Here is a 25,770-nt window from a genome sequence, read left to right as displayed (position 1 = left end):
CAGAGCTGGGGCCCTCCAGGACTACGATTGAGAAGCAGTAGCAGATTGCGAGCGACGGGATTACTATGTCGGATTAAACTGCAACAAACATTTCATTATCTGCGCATCAGCTGAAAAGGACGATGCGGTGGCGAAAATCCCTCACTGCTGTGTCCAGTTTTGTTTTTATAAACTTGGACTTATTATAGGCTCGCTCTCGGGAAAGAACAATCCAATATACAATGACAAGAGTTAATATATTGGATTTCTTTATGAGCTTTTATGTTGTCATTAAAGCTTCAAACATACCGGTAGTCTTCTACAAATGAAATAATACTGGCATCTCAGCATGGAGGGATGAGTTTGGTAATATACATGATCTCACGCCATTATGAAGTTCATCAGTCAGACAGGGAAATGAGAAGTCCTTTCTTCCAGTGTATAGCCATTATGTCTCTCTAGGAAGAGCTAGTCTCTTCTTAATGGGATGAACCATTGAACCATACAGAGATCAGGGCAGTGATGCTGTACAAGGTCTATAGTGTGCCAATGGGATACGGACAGATGGCTGAGTAATTACGCAGGAACTAACCCCTGTGTGTGTGTGGCTCTCTTTTTCAAATGCGAATATGCTCAATTATTGTTGTTTTCTCAAGAAAACAACTATCACGTCATTCTCTGATAACTATATGTGACTGATAAGAACAGAACATTTAAAGTGGTTTAATCTAGTAATGCAGCTTAATGTGGAGAGAAATTTAACATCAAAACTAATTTGTTAAACACACACTAGAAATTCATTATAGTTAGCAACCCAGAGCAGTGCTAGATAAGATGAGGATATGTAAGGGATAATGTAGTCTTTTATTTTGTGATTAATACCAATTAATATTAATACCAAAGTCCTCTGAGGTCATTTTCACTGACAGGAAAGATATATATAAAGAGAGAATCAGAGTTTTGAATGAATAATTCAATGACACTCATAACAGTCAGTTGTTTCGTTCAATGAATCTGCTTTTCTGAACAAATCAGTTGACTGAATGATTCAATTGATTCACTTGTAACTTTCCGCTACCTACTGGCATAACAATGTAACCTGCATAAAGAGCCACTGAAAATCCCAACCAATTCACAGACTGACAGTCTGGGGGGGGGGGGGGGGGGGGGGGGGGGTTGTTGTTGTTGATGGGTTTCAAAACTAACTGTTTTCCTTTAGTGGTTCTCCAGTGCGCACAAAAATAAAGCACCAAAATAAAATATAACAAAGCCTTGTTAAGGCAGCCTTGTCTTTGACCCATGGTCCATAAAACCAAAAGCTCTATAATTAGCAATTGTTTTTTAAGAAGGGAGGAAATGGCCCCATTGGCAGGCCTGTGTAAGACAACCTATAATTGGACCACAGGCACACCCATTAAACCAGCTACACAGTGTCCCTGCATCATGCATTACCATTTAATTGTAATAATTAAATTGCCCAAATGTAGTAGTTGCAATACAATCTAAGTAAGAGGTCACAACTTAAATGGCAACCTGTTCAATGCACATAAATAAGCAATCTGTATGTGCGGTGTTTTTTTGTAAAAAATACATCTGTTCATGTATTTCTGAATTAGGGATCAAAGGATGAAGGCAGCCTTTGCAATGCTATTCATCATACGGTTATTGCCTGTGCTGGAACTAACACGCATTTGTCTTTTTCAGATAGCCTTTCAGGGTGAAATTTGGCTTTCGCCCACACGAGTTCGCACTGTGGCCTTGGGTTTGTGTGACAAAGCCTTCTTCAGAGAAAAATAATATCCTTCAAAAATATATATAAAATAAAAATGTGCAGTAACTGTGAATGTGTGGTTGCTTAAAGACAACATAGATTGAAATGCTGCCTGTTGGACAGATGAAGAGCAAGATGGATGTGATTCTCAACAATATTCTTCATTGAAACTGGGTAAAATCAATTGTCTTCAACTACAAATATATCACGAATAAAAATTGAGCAGTTCCTTGAATTAACTTATGGGATAGTTCACTTAAAAATGAAAATGTGCTGAACATTTATTCACCATCAGGCCATCCAAGATGTAGATTAGTTTGGTTCTTCTTAAAAACACAGATTTGGAGAAATTTAGCATTACATCAATTGCTCACCAATGGATCCGCTGCAGTGAATGGATGCCATCAGAATGTATTGTGAAGTGAAAAGCTGCATGTTTGTAAAAAACAACCCAAATCCATCAAGACGCTTTGAACTTCAAACAGTTGCTTCCAATTTTCGGCTAAAATGCAAGTCCTGCTTTTCTCCAGGAGAGAAATATGCACAGATCAAGCACCATTACACGCAAAACTATCCAAAACAGTTATATGTCATTATATAACAACAGTTATAAACAAGTACTTTAGTGGTTTTTGATGTGAGAGGATGGATGGACTTTTTCAATGGAGGAAGTTTTATTATGGAATATGAACTGGTATTTTGGCCATGAGAAATGGTTTAAATTTAAAATGCTGGATTTGTTACAAACATGCAGCTTTTCACTACACAAGATGTTAATTGACAGACAGGAGATTACTTGTGGATTATTGTGATGTTTTTATCAGCTGTTTGTACTCTCATTCTGACGGCACCCATTCACGGTGGAGAATACCACAAGTGATGTTATGCTAAATTTCTCCAAATCTGTTCTGATGAAAAAATGAACTCATCTACATCTTGGACGGACAGAAGGTGAGTACATTTAACAAATTTTCATTTTGGGGGGAACTATTGTTTTAAGGTTACATAGAACTCTCGTTTGGCTCTCAGCGAAGGCGGTCGCAACGCCTTCGCCGCTTCGCACCGCCACCTGACAAGCGGGTCTGTGACCAGCGCCTTGGGCTGCAGGACCGGATGGCTGCTTGCCAGAGCTGGATCAACTTTCCCCCCGTTGCTAGTCATGTGTCTATGTTATGATTATGTGCTTCTGTTGCTGAGGTGTTTTTTTCCTGTTCTCACACTGTACTCCCGCAAGAGCATAGTCTGGGGGTTATATATTTTTTTCTCCTCTCCCTTCCTCATGTTTATGCTGTATTATCTTCCAAAATTCCCTGTCTTCCTGTCCTGTCTACCCCCTTGTCATATTGTATGTATGTTTGTGTATGTATGGACAGGTTGATGGCTAATTTCGCTGGTACTTGTGACTAGTGACAATAAAGGGCTACTACTACTAGAAGCCAAGCTTCTACAGAGAATTATAGGAAATTGGCTATATCATAATCTAAACAGATGCAGAATAAATTACGCTTAGTCTGGTACAGGTTTTCCGGTAGTACAATACGGTTAAAAGGAATCGTTCCCAGGCTAATGGGTTATTGGTCACATGCACTAGATGGCCTTAATTATGAAGCTATATTTGAATGGGGATGTAGGGCAGGGATTACTCTGACATTAACTGAGTATAGAGGTAAATCATAAAGGCATATATCTGGTTCAGCATGTGTGCTGACATCTGCACTGCATGAATGTCAACAATCCAATAAATGAGCACATTGACAGTGGCGTCCTTGAGTGATTGTAACTTCAAAGTCCTTAATTGGCTGGTCAGTAAAAGTTAGTCTGAGCGTTTTTGTCCCAGCACACATTGACTGAAGTGAGTCGGAGAACTTCATTAATCACATGGACATAATGGTGAGGAAAAATATGGGACAGTCTGTGATGGCTGATATTTTGAAAAAGGTGAATTTTATTTTGAAAACTGGATTTTTCTGTCTTTATTGGGATTTCTATGAGCTGCTCAAAAACATGGGCTATTTTTAAGTCTTGTGTGCGCAAAAGCTGTCTTATTTCCAGACAGAGGTCTCCAATTAGCCTGCTCTTTCCTCTTGGAAGACTTTGAAATCTAGTCTTGCACGCACTATTGTCGTTTGAGCGTCTGAAATAGGTGCTAGATTCACCCTTATTCTGGTCAGTTCACACTGCAGCTGTGGCAGTGGAAAGAATAATGGGTCAATGACATAAGTGTGTCTACAATAAAGAATACACAATAAAAAGTTTAAAACACAAATGGCAAAATCTTGAAAATGTAATGGACCATTTCTCATAACTATCAAAACCATTCAAAACATAATTTTTGCATTTTAAAACAGCTACTGACCTTGAACACAGTCATAAGACATGTTTCAGCATGTTGGTCACATAGGCCTAATGTTACGTTTTTTTTTTTTTTTTCAAATATTAATAAACAGTGAACCAAGGAATTTTGTTATATTAATGAGACCCTTTCTTCATTGTATGGTATCAGGAAAGTTGTCACCCATTTTACATATGCTAAGTACCTTTTTTTTTTTTTTAAAGAGAGTAGGTGTATTCATGTCATTGCATCCAAGAATTGCATTTTTTAAGTATTTTTGAATTCATTAACAAATCCAGACCAAAAATAATTGTCATGTCTTGTCGACCCACACGAGTGATGAGGACAGGATGTGTGTCTCAATAGATAAACACATAAACGTATAATTTAACCAGGGCTGCTAGCATCATAAATATTGAGAAGGACCTTCACAACCCGCTCTAAAATTCAGTGAATATTTTTCTTACCTTCCTGATTTTCTCTGTTCCAGTTTCATCTCCTTATTAATCTGTATTATGGCATGCAGAAGACAGGTTGTACAGTATTAGAAAATGAATGCATCTATACCCAGAGCAGTCTTTCCCCCAGATTTTAGAGGTCACTAATAAAAAGAGATATACCCTGAAGAGAGAACGCATGAACTGGGTCAGAGTGGAGATTCTTTCACTCGCTAGGTACTTTTGCAAGGCTTTTTAACAGTTTCATTCATGCACTATTCAAGCAAATAAGAAAGTACATTGCCACATAATTAGAGATACAGTTTAAATTGATTACTTGCTGATTCTCCCACAACTGTAAAGGTTGAAGTGTTAAAAATAGCACAGTAAATTGTCTTACCTCTCAGTCTCCGGCTGTGTCACTTCAAAGATAGATTGAAACACCAATACTTCCATTAAAACTCAGAGAAAAATAGGCCTACTTAAACCATGGACAAATAGAAGCCTATAATTTAGGCTAACGATATCATAAAAGAGGATATGGATTGATGTACAGTCATAAAATAAACTGACTGTAAGATAATAAATTCTAGGTATATTTGCGTTTTCGCAAACAGCAAATGCGCAATACTTCTGCGAGAAGCATTGAAAGATAATTTTTACTTTCATCTCATACTTTCTTGATAATTTTTCTTTGCCCTCCATCTCGGCGTTCAGGATGTGACATCACGTGAAAACTATGATTTGATCATTGACAATGAATGGACCTTCTTTGCCTGCTGATTACTGCACTGATATGAAAAGTGACAGAAACTGTTATCAACATTCTAAAAAGTATCTTCTGCAAAAGAAAGAAACTCATACAAGTTTGGAATAACTTGGGGTGTGAGTTTTCATTTTTGGGTGAACTATCCCTTTAAGACACTACATAGCCTCAACCAAAACATTCTTTATATTTACATTTACATTAATTTAGCAGAGCTTTTATCCAAAGCAATTTTACAAATGAGGAATACAACAAATAATCCATTTTATATAATAACCTTTTTTCAATATCATGTGCCTTATTGCTTAAATAGCTATGTAACATACAAATATAGGCTATATTGAATATCCAGAAATTAATGTTAGTAACAATTTCAGTCTCTACCTCATATTACACTACATACCAATTTGCCTGTAACAGGTTTTTGCATGAAAACATTTCATTTGCACATGTCCCACTCAAGGTTTTCTTTTGTATCCAGTTTGGCTCATCAATTGTTTTGCAAGAGCTGTCAGCTTTAACCTTTCACACCCTAACACACACACACACACACACCATCAGCAACTTCTTTAGAGTTGACTGAGGCTATGGCTGCTGCTTTTGTATGTTGTTTCCCTCGAACTATTCGGCTGACCTTGAGCTTGCATTATCTGGAGAATAAAGACTCTGCTTCACTCTGCTAAAGAAGATCGGAGTCATGTTAAAGGCAGTATAAGAGTGACTGAATGAAACTGGTTTCTATCGAGCACCAAGCTTTGAGAGACATATAAACTGTAACCCCACCGTATATAGATTGTCACCGTTTTAATAAAGGCCCTGGTATGACAACTGTCACTGAAGTGAATATATTGGAAGTCACTGTGGTTAAAAACACGTTTGTAAAATGCTATGGAGGTGATATGAGAACAAAGATGGAAACATCACTTCCACGTTACAGAAATTTTGCATAATGAGCAGAAGCTGTGAAGTATGAATAATTTTGAAGAGAAAAAAACTGTCAATAATTCATGACTCAAAAACTCAAGCCTAAAAATAATTTTTTATTGCATATCTTCAGCTAAAGGACCAATACACAACAGCCTGTCTCTGAGCGTATAAAGATCAGCTTCCATTTCAATCGTCTGCTCTCTGAATAAAATGCAATAATCAACAAAAATGAATGGAAAACCACTCTGAATTATTAATTTACCTTACAAATAGGAAAGTGCACTGATATCTAACCGAATATGATTTTTTAGACCCCCTTTTTTTTTACTGGAAAAAGGGATACTTTAAAAAACGTTGTCTACGTCAGAGATCATTTCAGATATGTGGTGCATATAATCATAGTACGTGAAGCGGGAAACAGTTTGTAGTTCCGGCCATTGGGAACTCGAAGCGGGGCACAGATTGCTCTCGTGGCCAGGGACCAAAACAGGAGCAGAGTGGAGAACGTTCCAACTGTGCGATGGAAAACCCCACTGAGATACCCTTTACATAAGCACTCCAGCCTCGGTGCTGGCCAATAACACACCACTGGCCATCAGCACAGACTGCAGAATAGATGTACCAATTAAAATGTCATACTGTTATATCATGTAAGTCATATTACAGCAGACAAATTGGAGCTGTATCTTTTTCCGACCTGTTGTGTCTGTGCTCCTAAATTAAACCAATATTAATTGTGAGGCAGCAAAGCTTTCTTTAATGTGGAAATGAAGCTAAAACATATTTCAGCACTAGCTCATTTATGTTTAGTGCTTTTAGTTCTTTCTAATTATTATTATTAATGTTTTTTTTTTTGCTTTAGTTTTCCTGCTAGACTTTCACGGGAAAAACATGTTGTCGTTTGCCCTGCACAACACCCTTTTTATAACACTGCCATCTAGTGATAACAACCTTATCCTGAATCCAACATTTTTACATGTCGTCAAGATGTTTTGAGGAGTCTTAATTTAATTTTCACTGTTTATTATTTCAGCGTTTAATCATACAAATAATGTGGAATGAAGTTCTGCAGGATATGCAACAAAGTAGCTTAACAAAATTCATGCTATCATTTAAATTGTTCTTAATCTATGAAAAATGGTAATAATAATAAGAAAGATCCACACTCCTATTTTCTTGCCATTTTTCTCATTTTTTTCCTTATTCTGTGATTTTTTACTCATTATGCAATACAGCAGATTTTGAATGTAACATTCACTTTATTTTAAGGTGTCCTTGTTACAGTGTAATTATACACTGACTTAAGTACTAAGTGATTAATTAACTACATGTACTACTGTATATGGTTAGGATTTGGTTTAGGGTTACTTGCATGTAATTATGCATAATTTATTGTTATTATGATATTAAGTACATGTAACAAGGACACTTTAAATTAAAGTGTTTCCAATATATGTTTTAAAATGCCTCTTTTGAATGATAACACTGGTGATATTTACTCCAAAATCAGACACACAATGATGTTGAGTCAGACCCAAAACATTTTGAAGCTTTTCCAGCAGAAGCAGCAGATTTTAAGAGATTTTATAAGATGCTTTATACAGTTCTAAACTAGAGCAACCTTTGAGCATGTCTAAGTCCTTGAATGTTTTGAGAAGTCAAAAGACCTCTTTGCATTCAGTAAGGCTTATGCGGTCACTTTACTTTTCAAGGCATTTTTTTTTATAGTTAGTTGCCCCGCTTTTTCCTTCACATCGGTTCCCTCCTGTCTCCAACCTTATGGCCCAGTCCCTGACTCTCGTGTCCTACATTAGCTGTGCTCTGACCATGACCAAAAGACTTCACTTCTTTTTCTTTTTCAAATCGAAACCTCTTGCTCCACAAGTCAATGTGCATGTTTTCCAAGTAGAAGCCAAAGCTATATAAATAATAAATGCACTTCAGCCAGGTTCTTCTGAAAATAAACTATAAAAACAAGATGTTAACATGTTAACAAGACACATCCATGATTTAATAATCCCTTTCAAGGAATAGTGTCACACTACAGTAAATTAAACGCAGGAAGAATACAATGATCAAGTCAAATAATTTTTAATAAATCCACAGAAGGAAGGCAGGGGAAATAAAGAGATACAGTTTAAATTGATTACTTGCTGATTCTCCCCACAACTGTAAAGGTTGAAGTGTTAAAAATAGCACAGTAAATTGTCTTACCTCTCAGTCTCCGGTTGTGTCACTTGAAAGATAGATTGAAACACCAATACTTCCATTAAAACTCAACAGAGAAAAATAGGCCTACTTAAACCATGGACAAATAGAAGCCTATAATTTAGGCTAACAATATCATAAAAGAGGATATGGATTATCCTCTTTAATAAATGCACAGAAGGAAGGGAACACACACACACACACACACAGAGGGGTGCTAATGAGGGACAGACAGGTGAGGAGGATCAACTAAAGAGGACACAGGTGAACTGACTAACATAATCAAACACGGGGGAAAAACTGGGTCATAAATAAACACACAAGGAAAGAAAACACAACAAAAGTCCATGAAAACTAAAAAGAACAGAACATAAGTGTGACATGTAGGTGACTTTGCAATAAAGCATGATTTGAGTTAGAAATCCAATTAAACAAACACAGATTGCTAAAACCAAAATTACTGTATATACTTACTGTGAATTAAACGGCACTGACATACATTCAAGTGACAACTGTATAATAAAGGTTGATTTTAATTAACAGAACATGAGTTTTTAGAACGTGGGTTTTTGTCTTTTTTGTGGGTCTACTTACATATTTGCTGGTGTATGAATTGTTTTATATTTCATAATTGTTTATTATTTAAAACCAGCTGAAATGCGCAGGTTCCCATTGTGACAACATGCCCCACTGTCAATGTGTGTTTTAAGAACTCTTTCTGGGCATTTGATATTTTTAACGGAATCCAGCATTCTGACACAAGACTTTTAGTATTATTAATATATTTATCAATACGTTGAATTAGCTTTATTTTTATATTTTCAATTTATGTGATTTGTTATGTGCTTTTTATTTAGCTTCAATTTATATTTAAGTTTTTGTGTTTATATTTGAAGTTTTTTGTTTAAGAATTCTAGCACTTTAGTGCAATTCATTTCAAGGCACCATTTCTAATTTTTGTGGTTTTCAACTTTTATTACTTATTACAATGAAAGATCATTTAAAACTTTGGTTATAGATAACAATAACAACACTGTTGACTGTGTTTATTATCCCGCTAATATATTAGTTGACTATACCTTCATCACCATCACAGTATAGCTCGAAAGAAACATCACATTTCAACTGAACAAACATGTGCATGCGCAGCAGTCATTCAGTATTAGCTGAAGTCAGGGCTTCTCCGTCAGAAGTGGCAGAGCTCCTCTCTGGCTGCAGGGGGCACTATAGAGTTTTCCCACAGACATTCTCATGTTCCCTTCCCCCATTTTGGTACTGCTTTGTGGACATGCCTCATCAGGCCTCCATCAGACAGCCTGATACAGTATGTCTCCTTTCATCCTCTGTCCCTCAGCTCAGTCCCCAACCCTTCCACACCCAATAACTGGAACACACATGCTGCTCTCTTTCCCTCCGACTTGCATAGCAGGAAAGAAGCCATTCTTTGAGAGCAACCATGCACTTTCATATCATCCCTCCATTTTGAAATCCCTCTTACATTCTGTATTCTCCTTACGACGTGAGTAGATTGACCTTAGGGTCACAATTGACACAATTCATGGTATAGAGTGCAAAAACTTTTCTTCAGCGTGAATGGCAAATAGATTTCAATCAATCTGGGTTGAGGACAAACTCAATCCTCTCATTTTACCTAAAAGTAGAAGCCTCTTGTTTTTCAATCCCTCACCTCTTTCCACTTGTCATTAGAGACCTTTTTTAACAATCCAGTGAATAAATATTTATTTTACTTTTTAAATTTATTTTTATCATTTTACTCAGAGATGTTATATTACAGCAGTGAAATGGGTTATGAATCATTAATTTTATAGACGTGTAAAGAAAAAGCTATAAAGTGATTTACTGCATGCAACCTATATGATTTAATTAAATCTTCATTACTGTATACATTACTTTTTGTCCACTTTACATATTAGTTCACAAAAGTAAAGAAAAACATGTCAGCCCTGAAACATGTAGTTTGCAGCAGACCAAAATAGCAAAACTGGAAGGTCATAAGTAAAAAAAGACAAAGAAAATACAGACTGGCCAGGGTTCGAAACACTGTGAGAAGGACAATACAGCACTTTATTGTTCAGAAATGTTTGCAGTGACAAAGAAAAATAGAATAAAGAGGACAAACAAAAAACAGACAACATAAACTGGAGGTCACAAATTTAAACATACAGAAAGTTAGAATGAATAGAAATACTCATTCTGGACCCCAGATCACAACAGAAGCCCAGCTGGAGGAAAAATGTGTAATTGTTGAAAAAGAAAACAGTCAGCAGAGGCTGAACCAAACACAGGCTAATCTACTAGCACGATGCTACAGTGGTCAATTTAACTGCCATGTACTCTTACGTTAGGGCAGATGTGAATGTATGAAAAGCTGCTCTGGAAGCAAAACAAGTTACAGGATGGTAAATACATATTTATAAAAAAGATGCTTCAGTTATAAACAGCCAAAACAAAAGCAAGAGATTATGTCCTTTTATTTTGCATTATTTATACTGATATATTTTTAGCAAAATGCTATACTTTTGTTAATAAAAGTAAACAGGAAAAACAGCCACCGAAGCCACATCCATCGTCTATGTGAACCAAAGTAGAACATATGACCATTAAGCATGAACAAAATGTATAGCAAAACTTTTTTTCATCAATGAGTACACCTACACATCTCCTTATACATATCTAAAAGACTGTACAAATATACACTACCGATACTATGTGATAACATGAAATTCAAGAATACCTGTTGGCTCTAATAAACACTCCATTTGCCACAATGACGGCTGAACAAGTCTGTTTCTGGTTATGTTAAAGAATCATAAACTGAAGGCAAATCATGTATTGTTTGGTAAATGTTGAGCTTTTTCTTTCCCTATCCTGAGGAAAAGTTGACCCCAGCTTCACAATCAAAATTTGCATTCATCTTCATATTTCAAAATGTAAAATATGACTTTTTTGCCTTTCTCAAATGGCTTTAGGAGTTGAGGGAAAAGCAGAACCTTATAGCTACGATCTGTAACCAAGGTCTAGAAGTTCAATGAGGCAGCATTGTTGGTGTATAACATAACGCAAAAGTATACATGTGCATTTTATTGACCCTGTCCAGAAATCAGACCTGTTGCTTGGTTAACTGAGTCTCTGATTGTTCAAGCTTGTTTGTGATACCTGACTGGCACTCTCCCTTTTGCCGTTTTGTTTCGTTTAACAAGTCTTTTGACCCATAACCGTTTTCACTGTGGGCATCCTCCCTGATGTCAGAGTCACTCCCATCCACTTGATCATTTGTCTCTGGCTCCTCCTTACTAAGTGACTGTGCAGTCTGCACATTCTCCTCATTATCACTGTCAGAGTCCACAGCAATTGGTTCAGAATTGACAAGTGCTCCAGGTTTTAAGGTGCTCTTCACTGAATCATTGCAGTTGCTCCCTATGATGGCCTTTTGACCATTCGAGTAGAGTGAGGCTTTGGCGGAAACCCTTGCTAGCGTGCCATGCTTCTGCTGCAGGTCACCATTGGTTGTAGCTTTTTGCCGAAAGCGAATGGCATTGGCAGATCGGCCTATCCGATATCTAGTAGTTCGTCTTTTATGTTCATGGTTATGGTTCTTGAAATAGCACTTTGACTCAAAGTTCATGGGATGTTGCAAATCTATAATGTCTTCCATTTTAAATCCCAGTAGGACCTGAGTGTTTAAGGTCTCACAATTCAGCATACATCTCCTCCTTCGATTTGAGAAGTGGCTTGCAATGTCAGATTTCCAAAGCCAGAGACTGGACGCAAGCTTCTCCACCTCTCGACGAGTGGGGTAAGGCTGCCTGTTGAAGTACTGAGTGAGGAAAGCTTTTCGTGTCTCGTAGGACTCATTCTCGTAACCCTTCGGGTCCAAGGCAAAGACTACAGGTTCATCTTGTTTGTCAGTTGAAGGTGGTGGGCTATGCCCAGTCTGGTCATCGGTTGCAGATTTCCGTCTCTTTGGCTCTGTTTGGTCGAAGTTTGCTAAACCTGCCCGTTTGAGACCAGCCCCCTGGGCCTGTGCAACTCTTGCGGATGGAGCAGGTCGGCCGTTCTGAGTTTTGCTGACACCGCGGCAGTGAACTAGATGCAAAGTGATCGTGGAAGCCGTCATGTTACTAGTGTAGACACCAAGGCAATGGATGCATTTGTAGGTCAACTTCTTCTCCACAGGATGAACCGTTTGTATAACTTGATGGCGGTCACGTAAATGGTGAGCTAGAGAATCTGAAATAGGTCCCTTAAGAATTGAAAAGCAGAGAGGACAAAGTGTTTTGCCTACATCTTTCTTATAAGGTACAGCCGCTTGCGGTGTAGCCTTAGCCGGTATAGCATCTGGGAGTATCTTTGGAACTGGTGGCATAACCAGTTTGTTCCCCTGCAATGATGGTGGTAATGCATTGTTTTGGGCATGAAATGCCACCGATTCTTCTGGGGCATCCCGCATGTTATATGTGGTGACGATCAGCTGGACATTCTTGGGATTTCCCTGCTGAAGCGTGAGGTCAAATGTAAGCGGGGATTCTGTCCGTGGCCCAACAGATTCATTGGGATGCACCCCTCGCATGTGAGTCACCATTTTTTCCACATCATTGAATGTGGCCCTGCAGTGCGGGCAAGATAAGCCATGTATCAACATGTGGTTAAGAAGCGTGTCACTAGGTAGGTAACGGTTACAGTATAAGCATTTACTAGTGAAGTTGTGAATTTTCATGATGTAGTTGGCCACCGCCGGTACCTTCTCCGCTTTGTGCTCCTTTTCAAAATGCGAACTATACACATTTTCTGGAAAGAGCTCATTGCAGATGGTGCAGATCTTCCATTTTTGAGTGTACGACGTGCCGATGACGGAGTTGCCCTTCTTGGAAGTAACAGATGACACCGTAGTAGCTGCTGCCTGAACTCGAGAGTTCAGCTGAGGGATCTTTAGTATGGAAGTGGATGATGATCCAGAAACTGAACTACGAAGACTAGCAGAAAGCTGCGGTTTGCTTGTTTGAGACTGCTGTGGGACTGAAAGCTGCACCTGTTGTCCCCCAATGGTCAAGGATTGTGTATTCCCAGGCTTCAGACCAAATGCCCCCTGCTTCAGGACACCTGACAGGAGTCCACTTGAGTTCAAACTCCCTTTTGGAATAACAATACGACTCAGCTGCTGAGCAGATAAAGGCCGTACTCCAGTCATTACTGTACCCTTTGGCATTACACCAATGATGCCCTTATCACCCTGAGCTTTAGCGGACACCATAATCACAGGCTTCGCCCGAGGTACCACTACATTGGTGTGTCCAATCATAGCAGTAACTTGATAACCAATGCGCTCATGGTCCTCAATGACATGCTGCACAAGGGCTTCGTAGGTACGAGGTACAAAGAGGCACCGTTTGCAGTGTATGGTTGTGCTCGTACTGTTGATACCACCAGAATCAGCATTGCTCCCTGTACCTGAGCCTGCCGTTGTCCCATTGGCTGGTGTTGTCTTCTCACCAGGCCTCACTAAGTATGGTGCTGCTACGTGCTGGAAATGTTCCCGGTAGATATGCTTTCGCACCACATTATATAGCGGGTCCCTGTAAGTGCATTTCTTGCAGTAGTACACTGCTTGCTCTATATTATCACGTGTCTTATCCAGACGAGCACCATCCTTCAAGCCAACCCCTGCCCCCTGAAATCCTACAGCATTCTGGCGAACATTGTTGGGCATATGAAACAGTCTAATGTGTGTCTCCAAAGTCTTTTTGTTCCCATTGTAAGTGCAATAGGGGCAGTTAAGGAGAATGCGGTTTTCAAAGTCCTCGCTGTGCACATTACGAAAGTGACTCTTGTAGGCAGAGAAAAACTTGGAGGAGAATGTACATCCTGAACAACAGAACGGCTTTGTGCGGTACTCCTGAAAAGACAAGAGGACAAATGGGTAAAGAAAAAAACAGAGATTGGTTTAAAAAAAAAATAGACACAAAAGATTAATAAAAAATGCTTGCCCTATCCTTCAGTAAGATTTAAGTTACTACTCACTTGTGATTTGGTCATTGAGGGATCATACATGCAGACATCGTCCCATGTGGTGTTCTTAATGTAGAACTCATTGGGAACAAAGTCCTTATAGTCCTGGAGGGGAAAAAGAATACATATAAAAATTCTTTGTAGAAGTTTTTCAAATGCTTTGCACATGTACTTGTGTAAAACGAATAAATACTGAAAAAACTAATGAATTGCTTTGCACTGAATCAATCAGTTCATACAAACTGATTAGCATAAAAAAATTCTACACTTCCTAACTCTGCAATTTGGGGTTTGAATCAGAAATGTTAATAAAATAGCTCTTTCTTATAGTTCATAAGCAAGCAACTAGATACTAGGCATGGTTTTTAGGAAATTTAATGGCCAAAATGTACATTATAAATCACTGATATTCACAATGTCACTTTATTTTATCAGACACAAATCATAAAATACAGCCTTTTATTGTAATCATTACAAATATTTAACATTCACACAGATTTTCCTTTGTGGTGTTGTTTTAGAATATTGGAAAAAATTGAACTTGTGGTAGATGCAGTAATTTTGTCAGGCAACTAAATTAGTAAATTTATCAAAAACAAGGGAGGCGGCTTTATTTCTGGCAATCTCAAATACCAAAAGTTCACATGGCCTACTTCATAATCTAAAGAAACGGCACCATATGTGTTACTGCGTTAGCAAAAAAATACTGTTAAGACTCAAGGTTAGAAGACGAATAGTAAAAGCATAACAACAAGCTGATATCACAGATTTCACAGCTAGAGCTAATGGCAACACTGTGACACAGACTGTAACATAAAAATACTAAATACCCTTTGGAGCTGTCTTAAGGGGACTCAGATGGTCCATGATAGTGAGCATGTACTTCCTTGCCTATGGAGACATTTTAACTAGAGAAATATACTTACATCAATGTGCTCCCTGCAAAACTCCAAGCCAATGTCACCCAGCACTTTTTTCACATTCTTCCTAGCTTTCCTTAGACTGCTGAGGTTGTTCACTGGGAGTTGAAACATTCTGCCACCTGAAAATAAAATATCACATTATTGCCATCATGAATGAATAATACACAATTTGTAGTGTTTGAATGACTTCAGAGAACATGAATAATACATGAATAGTATATTAAAATATATCTCACTGTGACGCTATCAGTTTGACTGTTTAAATGCACCTTAATCCAAATCATAAACAAGCTCATGTCAGAGAAACGGTCACTAGGAGAGGAAAAGGTCTAAAGCAAAACAAATAAGTCAGAGAGCATCTTTCTCATCACAGCCTGGGAAAATGAGCTGCATAATAAACACAGACAGCAAAAAGCCAACTTTTGACACCATGCAATATCACTTTCTTATTTCACAATACTTTTTACTTCATCAAAAGCCACAACCAACAAATGTATTTATGAATTAAACTCCAAAGAGTCCTTTCACAACAGGAAACTAATTTGCGGCCTTTGTATGGTGGCATACAATTATCATCAAAGGTACTACTACAAATGAGAATGTCAGTGAGAATAAGGAGAGTCAATGTATGAGGTGAAGATAAAAGAAATCAACATCTGTCTGGAGTATAGGCCTATGTGGTAGTCTATATTCAATCCAAACAAACTGACACAACCTTACATGTTTTGTTAAAAAGGAACTGAATGCATTAATTTTTGTTTTTAATTATGAGATAATTCACTTTAAGTATATTTGAATAAACCACCATTCAAAAGTTTGGGGTCTGAAAGATGTTTTTAATGTTTCTGAAGGAAGTTTTTTAAAAACAGTAATATTGTGAAATATTATTACATTTTAAAAAACCTGTTTTCAATTTTAATGTTTTAAAATTAATTTATTCCTGTGATGGCAAAACAAAGTTCAAAAGAACATCATTTATTTGAAACAAATCTACTCACACTTCTGGTGCATCTTTACTCTAACAATTTTCTGCGTCTCAATAGTAGTCTGTATATATATATATATATATATATATATATATATATATATATATATATATATATATAAATCTATTTTACATGTAATACCAAAGCAAAATTAAAATCTTTCCAAGCACCAAGTACAAGTGCTTCAGCTCTTGATGTCTATGGGATGGCACCATTTCAAAATATGATCGCCCAACTGAAAAACGCATCCAATGAATCTATGGCCAACATTCTACAGTACCAGCATTGCAGATCTGTGCTCTAATGAATATTGTACATGAAGAGCCAAACATGCACAACTGCAACGCTAAATTAGGCCAATCCCACAGCAGCCTGCAAAAATGAGGTCAAAGTTCAACTAAGGTCAAAGGTCATGTACCTATCTAACCTGCCTTTGTGTAAAACCTGCATCAGCTCTTGGCGTCACCAATCACAAGCATCATACGGTACACCCTGCTTGAACAAAGAGCAGCAGTTTCACTGAATAGGGGCTCTCTTTCTTTGGTTAGGCGTTCCTCATCGCCTCACTGACTTTCTCCCATCCTTTCTAGATGGCGCTAGAGGACAGCTCTTCCTCCATGTTATATAAGCCTCTCCCTGTTCTGCCTGCCCTTTTTCCGCTCCCTTTTTTGTGCAGGCTTCTGCATTACAGCCCTGGAATGGCGCCTCCTGTTGAGGCAGCAGCAGAGGCCAGTGCGTGGAAAGCCATATCTGCAGTGTCTGCTCTGGGTGGAGGTTATCTGATGATCTCCTAGCATCCAGATGACTTTGTTTGCATACACACACAAACAGAAAATTAAAATATCTGTCACATTTTAATTAACTGCCTCATGGCCGTCCCTATCCAAAAAACATGAATCCTGTGTTAATGAGAAAAACATAATGATAGTAAATACAATCAGCATCATCTTTTCATCAAAGCCCCAACACCACAGCTACAGTTGCGAAAATAACATTGTACATACACACACACACAGCATGATAAACATAAGCTGTGTAAATGTCAAATTCAAGCACTGCAATTTGCTGGATGACATCTATACAACCCAGGATGGTAAATACTAAAGTAAATATCAAACTTGCCATTCAAAGAACAACAATCATTACAAATTAAATAGAGCTAAATCAAGTAGGCAAGTACACGAGTATGACAACACACTGACGAGAAAACAACTGACCAATTAGAGACTGGACACACGTTGGTCTGTTTGGTTTGTTGACATGTCAACGAGATCAAATCCTGCAAGCATTAGTAAAACTGCACGCGCTCAACTGACAGCGCTTAAAGGACAATTCACCAAAAACAAACAAAACAGAAAATAAATAAAAATAATCAAAATCATTTAATACTGCTCCATACTACACGACTTTCTTTTATCTGTGAAACACTAGATGTCAGACAGAATGACAGCCAGTCACATTCATTTTCAGTGCATCTTTTTTTCCAAACAAAAAAAACTGACTGAGGCCGTCATTCTGATTAACATTTCCGTAAGCTTAAAAGAAATTCATTCGGGCTTAGAACAACGTGAGGGCGAATAAACGATGACATAATTTGTTTTATCTTTGGTGAACGGTCCCTTTAACGATTAATTCGTTGCAGCGCGAGCTTTTCGTGACGAGTTAGCCTAACTGTCAAAGCAAACGGAGATAAACCAGCGGGCTGGAGCGAGTGGTCGGATTTAGGGTCTGTGTGAATGATAAAAACCCACAGTTACACTTACAACGGTAAGAACACATCAATAAAAACTTTATTTTCAATTCACCGACCTGAGAGAACAAGTGTATGACAAACAATTAGCTAGGTTTTCCACCTGAGAGTCTGGTTAAGTCCTTTCAGATTTCCTCCAGTTATTCTTAATAAGTTAGCTGGTCTCTCAGTCAATTCTCATTCGGTTTTGTTCCCCAAACGCACAATGGGGAGCGAGCTGAACGTTACCTGGCCCGCGCTCCACTAGCTGCAGCGCGTAATGTCACTTTCCCGGCCCCCGAACCGAGCGCCTCGTCCTCCGCTTCCCAGGCGGACACACACCGCCGAAAGAGGGAGCTCGACTCCTGTCACGGGCCGACCCAGAGCTATCTGTCTGTCGGGAATGAGCTGTCTGTCTGCCGGGAATGAGCTGCTGCAACTCATCTAGCAGAGTCTGTGCCGGTCTACGGGGGTCCTGGAGGGAGAAGGAGCGCGTGCTGCGTTTGCGATGATGCACAGTCCACAAGACGCGCGATGACGGTGTAATTGACAGCAATTAACGTAATCCGCCATCCACTTAAACAATACAACCCGGTCCAGTACCTATACTATCCAAAATGGCGTGTGAAAAGGGGCGGAAGTGACGTGTGTTTGATTAGCATAAAAAAGCATTGTGCCGACGGAGAGGCGGTGGGTGGGGGATTATGTGGTGAGAGGTGTCAGACGACCACCAATCCAGTATTTACCCCCATCTAAATTTACCTTGAATGAACAAGTGTGTCTGTGCGCGCATAAAATGTTATATTACATGCTTCTGAGATTGGTGTAAACAGCCCCTGGGTGCAGTTACATGGAACGAACCCATAGGGGGCGCCATCGGCTGAAACTTGATTGGATAGAAGCGTATGCGTCAATTCTGCATCTGGTATCTACCCCCGCAGAGAGTCGGATGTATACAGTGCCTCAGTACTCAGCCAGCATCGGAGCAGCATGAGTTCGGGTGGTGGCGCTGTTCCGCGCTCATGCGCAACTCACCGGGACTACTTCTGCATGTGAAGTGCTGGGGTTGCAGACTGTGAGCCATGGTGATTCCCCCACCCTCTGGCCCTTGAGCTCTGGAGTTATTTCCCCCTTGGTGTTGGCTGCATCAAAGTCGCCCAAGCAGTTCCTTGCATTACACTAGTTTGGGTGTCATTTGGGACATAACACTCTACACCCAGAGAAAGAAGAAAATATTTCCTTTTGGATATGTCAACAAGACTGGGTAGACACTTACTCAAGAGATCGATGGCAGTAGCTCTTAGGATGTAGGCTGTTGTTTTCTTCTGACACTGACTGATGTGTGAAATTAAGTGCATAATACAACTTCATCAATTTTGATGCAAGTCCAAGGTATTTTATAAATAAACACATATCCCGATGAAAATGTCCAAAACACTGCATAACCCAAATGATCTGCAACATTAAATGTTTATTTCAAAGCATAAATCTCTATTGCCACTCAGAGTACAAAAATGGTTCTCAGGCTGTTAAAAAGATCAATATACAAACAGTAGCGTGTTTAGGCACTGCGCAAAAGGGGCTTTCTGCAGCCATGTAACAGAAGAACCATTTTGGGCTGCCCAAAGAACCTTTCAGGAAACTTCTTAAGACAACCATTTATTCTTAGTGTGAAGAACATTTTAATAATCTAAAGACTAAAAGGAACCACAAGGAACTTTTTGTTGAATGGAAAGATTCCATAGATGTTAAAGGTTCTTCATGAAACCATCAATGCCAATAAAGAACCTCTGTTTAAAGAACCTAACATCCATGGAGGTTCTCTATAGTGAAAATATATTTGAACTCCTTATTTGATTTTTTTAAAAGAGATTTTTGTTGTAAAAAACAAAAAAAAAGTCAATTTGGTCCTTTTTATTAAAATGTAGTTTTTTTTTAAACATTTTAATGTACATCTCAACATATAGTCTAGTAATTAACCAAACTAAATGGAAGATGGAAAGTGGTAATTCCAAGCAATCCACACACTACTGTAAGGTGATATAGGACAAATAACTCATTGTAATGAACTTGTTACTTGGAAAGCATGAATTCCAGTTCAACTGCAGTGATAAGTGCTGAACATATAGCACAAAACTAAACGCAACAAAATAAGGTCAAAGGTCATGTAGTGGCAAAAAGAGTAAGTAATCCTTTCAGGAAGGAGACAATTTCATTTCCACCCAATTTGGACTCCCCATAAACACGGTCCACAAATGAAATAGGAACCTAAGTAATAGACAGACAAGACCACTTTCAGATAATCATGAAATAATGCAGTCTGCTACTTTGAAAGAAAAAAAACAACTTGAATTTGTAAATGAATGCATGTATTAAATAAAGGTCAGTATAATACAGCAATACAATTCACAGTCTTATTATGGAAATGTATAATCTAAACTATATTTTATTTATTAAAATAAGAACAAGATTTATAGGAAATGTGGAATGAGAGTCGTGTGCTTACCTCTCCAACAGTATAGCCCAGTTGTCTAGCACGGACAATCATCTCCATCTGGAACACATAGCCTTTTGACACACACTGCTCTACTAATTTTTCAAGAACCTCTTTCTTATAGAGCCTGAAACGTAGAACACAAGATAGTTGACAATAATTCAATATTGTAATATAAAAAAAAAAAAAAAACAATGATTAATTTATTAACATGTCCTTACCTAAAACTCCCCGTGAGATCAGATGCTCCTGGTCTAAGCAGCACTTGTGTTACAAAGTTTGCACCTCGACTAAAAGGAAACAATCATTACAAAAAGTAAGTAATCTTGTGCCATAAAATCAATTACACATGAAAAATGATACCTGACCTACCTGTATATATGGCAATAACAGATGCAGTCTCAAATTTCTAATATTTCTATATAGTTGGATATCATTATAAAATGTAGCTTCCAGTCACACACCTGATCAGTTTCCGGCGCAAATCCCATCCATATACACCACCGTCTCCTCTGTACCTTGTTCCAGACACCAGGTCATATCCACCCTCTTTCTGTTTTCTGAACAAAACAAAAAAAAAAAAAAAAATTACGAAAGTGACTGTTATACAAGTGCACATGATAATGCTATTATAGCAAAACTACACCACACAATACAATGAGCAAAAATGTCTCTTAACAGCAGGGCATAAGGTAATTGAAAGAAAATGACTTACTCAATGAACTGTGCAATAAACTTTGGCTGTGAGGGAGAAGAAAAAAAACACTTAATGCAAACAAATGCTCCTGAAGGTTTCATTTATTGAAAGCAGGACCAAATGTTCCATATATATATATATATATATATATATATGTGCAGCATATTCAGTGCAGCTTCAAAGGGTTTTAAGCGATACCAGACGATGAATAAGGGTGTTATCTAGTGAAACGATCGGTCATTTCAAAAATAAAAATAAAAAGTTTAAGTTTTATAAGCACAAATGCTCACCTTGCTCTGTTCTGTGATGCGCGTTCGTGACGTCACGTAATACGCAATTACGTGGAAAAGGTCACGGTTGACGTAAAATCCAAAATTTTCTTTTAGGCTTTTTAATATTAAAACACCCAGGATACGCACACGAAATGGGCATTTTAAACGATAAACTGACACAAAGACATTTGAATGTGTGTATATGGTCCTCCTTCCGCACATTTGTAAACACTGACTCGGTACTTCCGCCTACATCAACCGTGACCTTTTCAGCGTAATTGAGTATTACGTGACGTCACGAACGTGCATCACAGAACAGAGCAAGGCGAGCATTTGTGCTTATAAAACTTAAACTTTTTTTATTTATTTTTGAAATGACCGATCGTTTCACTAGATAACACCCTTATTCATCGTCTGGTATCGTTTAAAGCCCTTTGAAGCTGCACTGAAACTGTCATTTGGACCTTGAACCGTTTGGGTCCCATTGAAGTCCATTATATGGAGAAATGTTTTCATCAAAAACCTTTATTTCTTTTCGACTGAAGAAAGAAAGACATGGACATCTTGGACATGGGGGTGAGTAAATTATCAGCAAAAGTTTTTTTAAAAGTGAACTAATCCTTTAAGGTCTGGAGACTGACTAGACCACTCCAGGACCTTAAAGTCCGCGTGAACCGGAAGTTTGCGACCGTTTTTACCTCCATATTGTGACGTACTTCTGAGAGAAACAGAATATTGAATGAGGAAAATAGAGGGCATGGCTTGTTTTTTTCTACTGCAAATTGATTGGATATAGTAAAGTAGGCGTTTCATTCGGAAATTAACTGACCTTTGAAGGGGCGTGGTTAAGGATGTCATGCTCATGCCCAAGCCGTCAAACTGATGTCATCAGAGAAGACCCATCATTTTAGAGGGGAGGAGCATTTTAAGATTTTGATTAAAGATTACCAAAACAAACATTTTTTTTTTTCAGCGGATTAACTTGCACAGATTAATTGTTAACATCAAGACTAGCAATGTTCGATAGTAAAGTAAATAAAGTAAATTTTGATTTCATGCCGACTTTAATGTGCTTCTTCTTGAGCCACACCTTTGTTGCCTTGGCCATGTGTTTTGGGTCATTGTCATGCTGCAATACCCATCCACGACCATTTTCAATGCCCTGGCCCCGGCCCCGTCCATCGTCCCTTTGATGTGGTGAAGTTGTCCTGTCCCCTTAACAGAAAAACACCCCCAAATCATAATGTTTCCACCTCCATGTTTGACGGTGAGGATGGTGTTCTTGGGGTCATAGGCAGCATTCCTCCTCCTCCAAACACGGCGAGCTGAGTTGATGCCAAAGAGCTGTTTTTTTTTTTTTTCATCTGACCACAAAACTTTCACCCAGTTCTCCTCTGAATCATTCAGATGTTCATTGGCAAACTTCAGACAGGCCTGAACATGTGCTTTCTTGAGCAGGGGGACCTTGCGGGCAATGCAGGATTTCAGTCCTTCATGGCGTAGTGGGTTACCAATTGTTTTCTACCTTGAGATCACTGACAAGATCCTCCCGTATAGTTCTGGGCTGATTCCTCACCGTTCTCATGATCATTGAAACTCCACGAGGTGAGATCTTGCATGGAGCCGCACTCCGAGGGAGATTGACAGTTATTTTATGTTTCTTCCATTTGCAAATAATCGCACCAACTGTTGTCACCTTCTCACCAAGCTGCTTGGTGATGGTCTTGTAACCAGCCTTGTCTAGGTCTACAATCTTGTCCCTGACATCCTTGGACAGCTCTTTGGTCTTGGCCATGGTGGAGAGTTTGGAATCTGATTGATAGATTGCTTCTGTGGACAGGTGTTTTTTATACAGGTAACAAACTGAGATTAGGAGCACTCCCTTTAAAAGAGTGCTCCTTATCTTAGCTCCTTACCTGCATAAAAGACACCTGGGAGCCAGAAATCTTGCTGATTGATAGGGGATTAAATACTTATTTCACTCATTAAAATGCAAATCGATTTATAACTTTTTTTAAATGTGTTTTTCTGGATTTTTTTGTTGCTATTCTCTCTCACACTGTTCAAATAAACCTACCATTAAAATGATAAATTGATAATTTCTTTGTCAGTGGGCAAACGTACAAAATCAGCAGGGGATCAAATATTTGTTTCTGCACTATGTATGCATGTATGTATATAATGAATAAATTAAAGATAAAAAGTCATAATTGATACAGAACTGGCTACCTATTCAGTTCCGTATCATTTGAAAAATATTATTATTTGCCTATAAGGCCCTAAATGGTTTAGCTCCTGCGTACCTAACTCATCTTCTACCACGCTACAATCCAACCCGCTCCCTAAGGTCGCAAAACTCTGGACTTTTGGTAGTACCTAGGATAGCAAAGTCCACTAAAGGAGGTAGAGCTTTTTCACATTTGGCTCCCAAACTGTGGAATAGCCTTCCTGATAACATTCGGGGTTCAGACACACTCTATCGGTTTAAATCTAGATTAAAGACACATCTCTTTAGCCAAGCATTCACATAATGCATCTTATAATCTTGTACTGCAGTTATATCTGATCAAATGTACATTATTATTATTCTTTAGCTTGGGTTGAACAAATCATTTTTGCTTAGATGGAACAGCAGCTACGCTAATTATGTCTCTATTTGTTTCTGTCACGGGATTAACATCTCATGGTAACTAGGAATTACAGAAGCTTCAGTCTGGATCCAACCCTTAAATGACCTGAGATGACCGAACACCTGAGAAAAGATAATGCCAACCCCTCAGAGGATGCCAATGCTCAGACAACATACAGAATTACCAAATTTTGCCATAAGTTAAATATATTAAGGTTCTGCAATATATAAATGTATTGTGGAAACTTAAATTCCTGTAGAGCTGCTTTGCAATGATTTGTATCGTAAAAAGCGTTAAAACAAATAAACTTGAATTGAATTCAATAATTATGAAATAAAAGGAATTAGAAATCATCATAATCATAAGTCATATGACTTAATATCTTATAGTTTTGACTTGTCTCATAATGACTCTATAATCTTGACTTTTCTCATTCTTTTTTCCTGTGATATAATTATGACTTTATCGTATAATTATAGTTTACCAAAACAAGATTAGTTTTTCTTATGTGGCAGAAATGAGCTTCCATAGATTCACTGAAAAGAACGGACTCAAAATAATGATTCTCAATAATATCAGTAAGGCTTGTTAGCATGTTGAAATACTGTATTTTAAGTATTTCCACAGTCGTGGGAAACATGAATACCAGTAGTTACTCAAGGAGGTACAAAACAGTCAAGAATGGAAGAGTACTTACATGATGCGAGAGATCTGCATCCATAATGATGACGAAGTTTCCTGTCGCGTGTTTAATGCCGTGGATGTAAGCCGTTCCTGGAATGACGTGATTGTCAGTCACGCTATTCCTATAACTAGTATTAAGAAATGTGAGCCAATTTACCTAATCCCAGTTTTTTTGCTCGCGGTCTCAGGAGCTGAAAAGAAGAGAGACGCCAGATTTCCATGATTTCTCTCGCCAGTCAGTCATGTGCTGTCTATTATAATGCATAACTCACAATCTTGTCAGCGCCGTAGATCTTCTGCAGCTGCTCGGCGATCTGCAGCGTTCCGTCTGGACTGCCATCATCAATCACTATGATCTCGTAGTTGTATCCACTGCATTAAAACATGGCCATTTGAGTAAAAACGCTCTTCTTCAAACTAAATATTTAGGTTAATCTAAGAGACTCAATCAGGTGATTAGACCGATGTCACTGACAGCTCATCATTAGGACTTCAACAGTTTGACAATTGGTTGTATTCCTGTATTGACGGTTTATAACACACTTACCTCTCGCCAAAGTACTTCACCAGCAACCACACAATCAATGGGAGGTTTTCTCTCTCGTTGTAGGTTGGCAGCAGAACAGAATATTTGTCGGGCTGTTCCCCGGTCTTCGCATTAACGTTACCTCTCCTGCTCGCCATGTTGGCGTCTCCGACGTAATAAACACCGGATGTTTACATCAGGTACGTTGTCCGTGGAAATTACTAGCTCCATCCTTTGGTTCCGGAGCACATATTTCAGCAGTTCAAATAGTGTGTGAAAAAAACCCCAACTATTGTTTGGACAGTTGAACAACAGCAGTGCAATGTGTCAATAGAATTTAGTCACAAACCCTTGGGTTTTATCGCTTCAATTTGCAGGAAGG

At 38.4% G+C, this 25,770-nt stretch overlaps 2 protein-coding genes across 3 annotated transcripts; both read right to left on the bottom strand.

Moving 5' to 3' along the window:
• Positions 1-10,473: 10,473 nt before the first annotated feature.
• Positions 10,474-18,711, bottom strand: adnpb (activity-dependent neuroprotector homeobox b). 2 transcript variants are annotated; one of them, XM_079400851.1, is made up of 4 exons: positions 18,335-18,711; positions 15,374-15,489; positions 14,460-14,552; positions 10,474-14,334 (listed from the first exon to the last, which is right to left on the bottom strand). In XM_079400851.1, exons 2-4 carry the CDS (start codon positions 15,479-15,481, stop codon positions 11,542-11,544), a joined length of 2,994 nt encoding a protein of 997 aa, XP_079256977.1. In that variant the 5' UTR covers positions 15,482-15,489; positions 18,335-18,711; the 3' UTR covers positions 10,474-11,541. The 2 variants fall into 2 exon arrangements, with proteins under 2 accessions (XP_079256977.1, XP_079256978.1); XM_079400852.1 differs by having other exon boundaries at positions 18,210-18,707.
• Positions 18,712-19,535: 824 nt separating this feature from the next.
• Positions 19,536-25,560, bottom strand: LOC306859681 (dolichol-phosphate mannosyltransferase subunit 1-like). The gene is made up of 9 exons (XM_079400850.1): positions 25,410-25,560; positions 25,135-25,234; positions 25,020-25,053; positions 24,876-24,952; positions 21,295-21,320; positions 21,044-21,139; positions 20,801-20,869; positions 20,592-20,706; positions 19,536-20,353 (listed from the first exon to the last, which is right to left on the bottom strand). Exons 1-9 carry the CDS (start codon positions 25,544-25,546, stop codon positions 20,249-20,251), a joined length of 759 nt encoding a protein of 252 aa, XP_079256976.1. The 5' UTR covers positions 25,547-25,560; the 3' UTR covers positions 19,536-20,248.
• Positions 25,561-25,770: the final 210 nt, after the last annotated feature.

Source organism: Barbus barbus (genome assembly GCF_936440315.1).
Source record: "Barbus barbus genome assembly, chromosome: 40".
In the NCBI taxonomy this organism is placed as follows: domain Eukaryota; kingdom Metazoa; phylum Chordata; class Actinopteri; order Cypriniformes; family Cyprinidae; genus Barbus; species Barbus barbus.
This window is presented reverse-complemented; position numbering and strand designations above follow the sequence as displayed.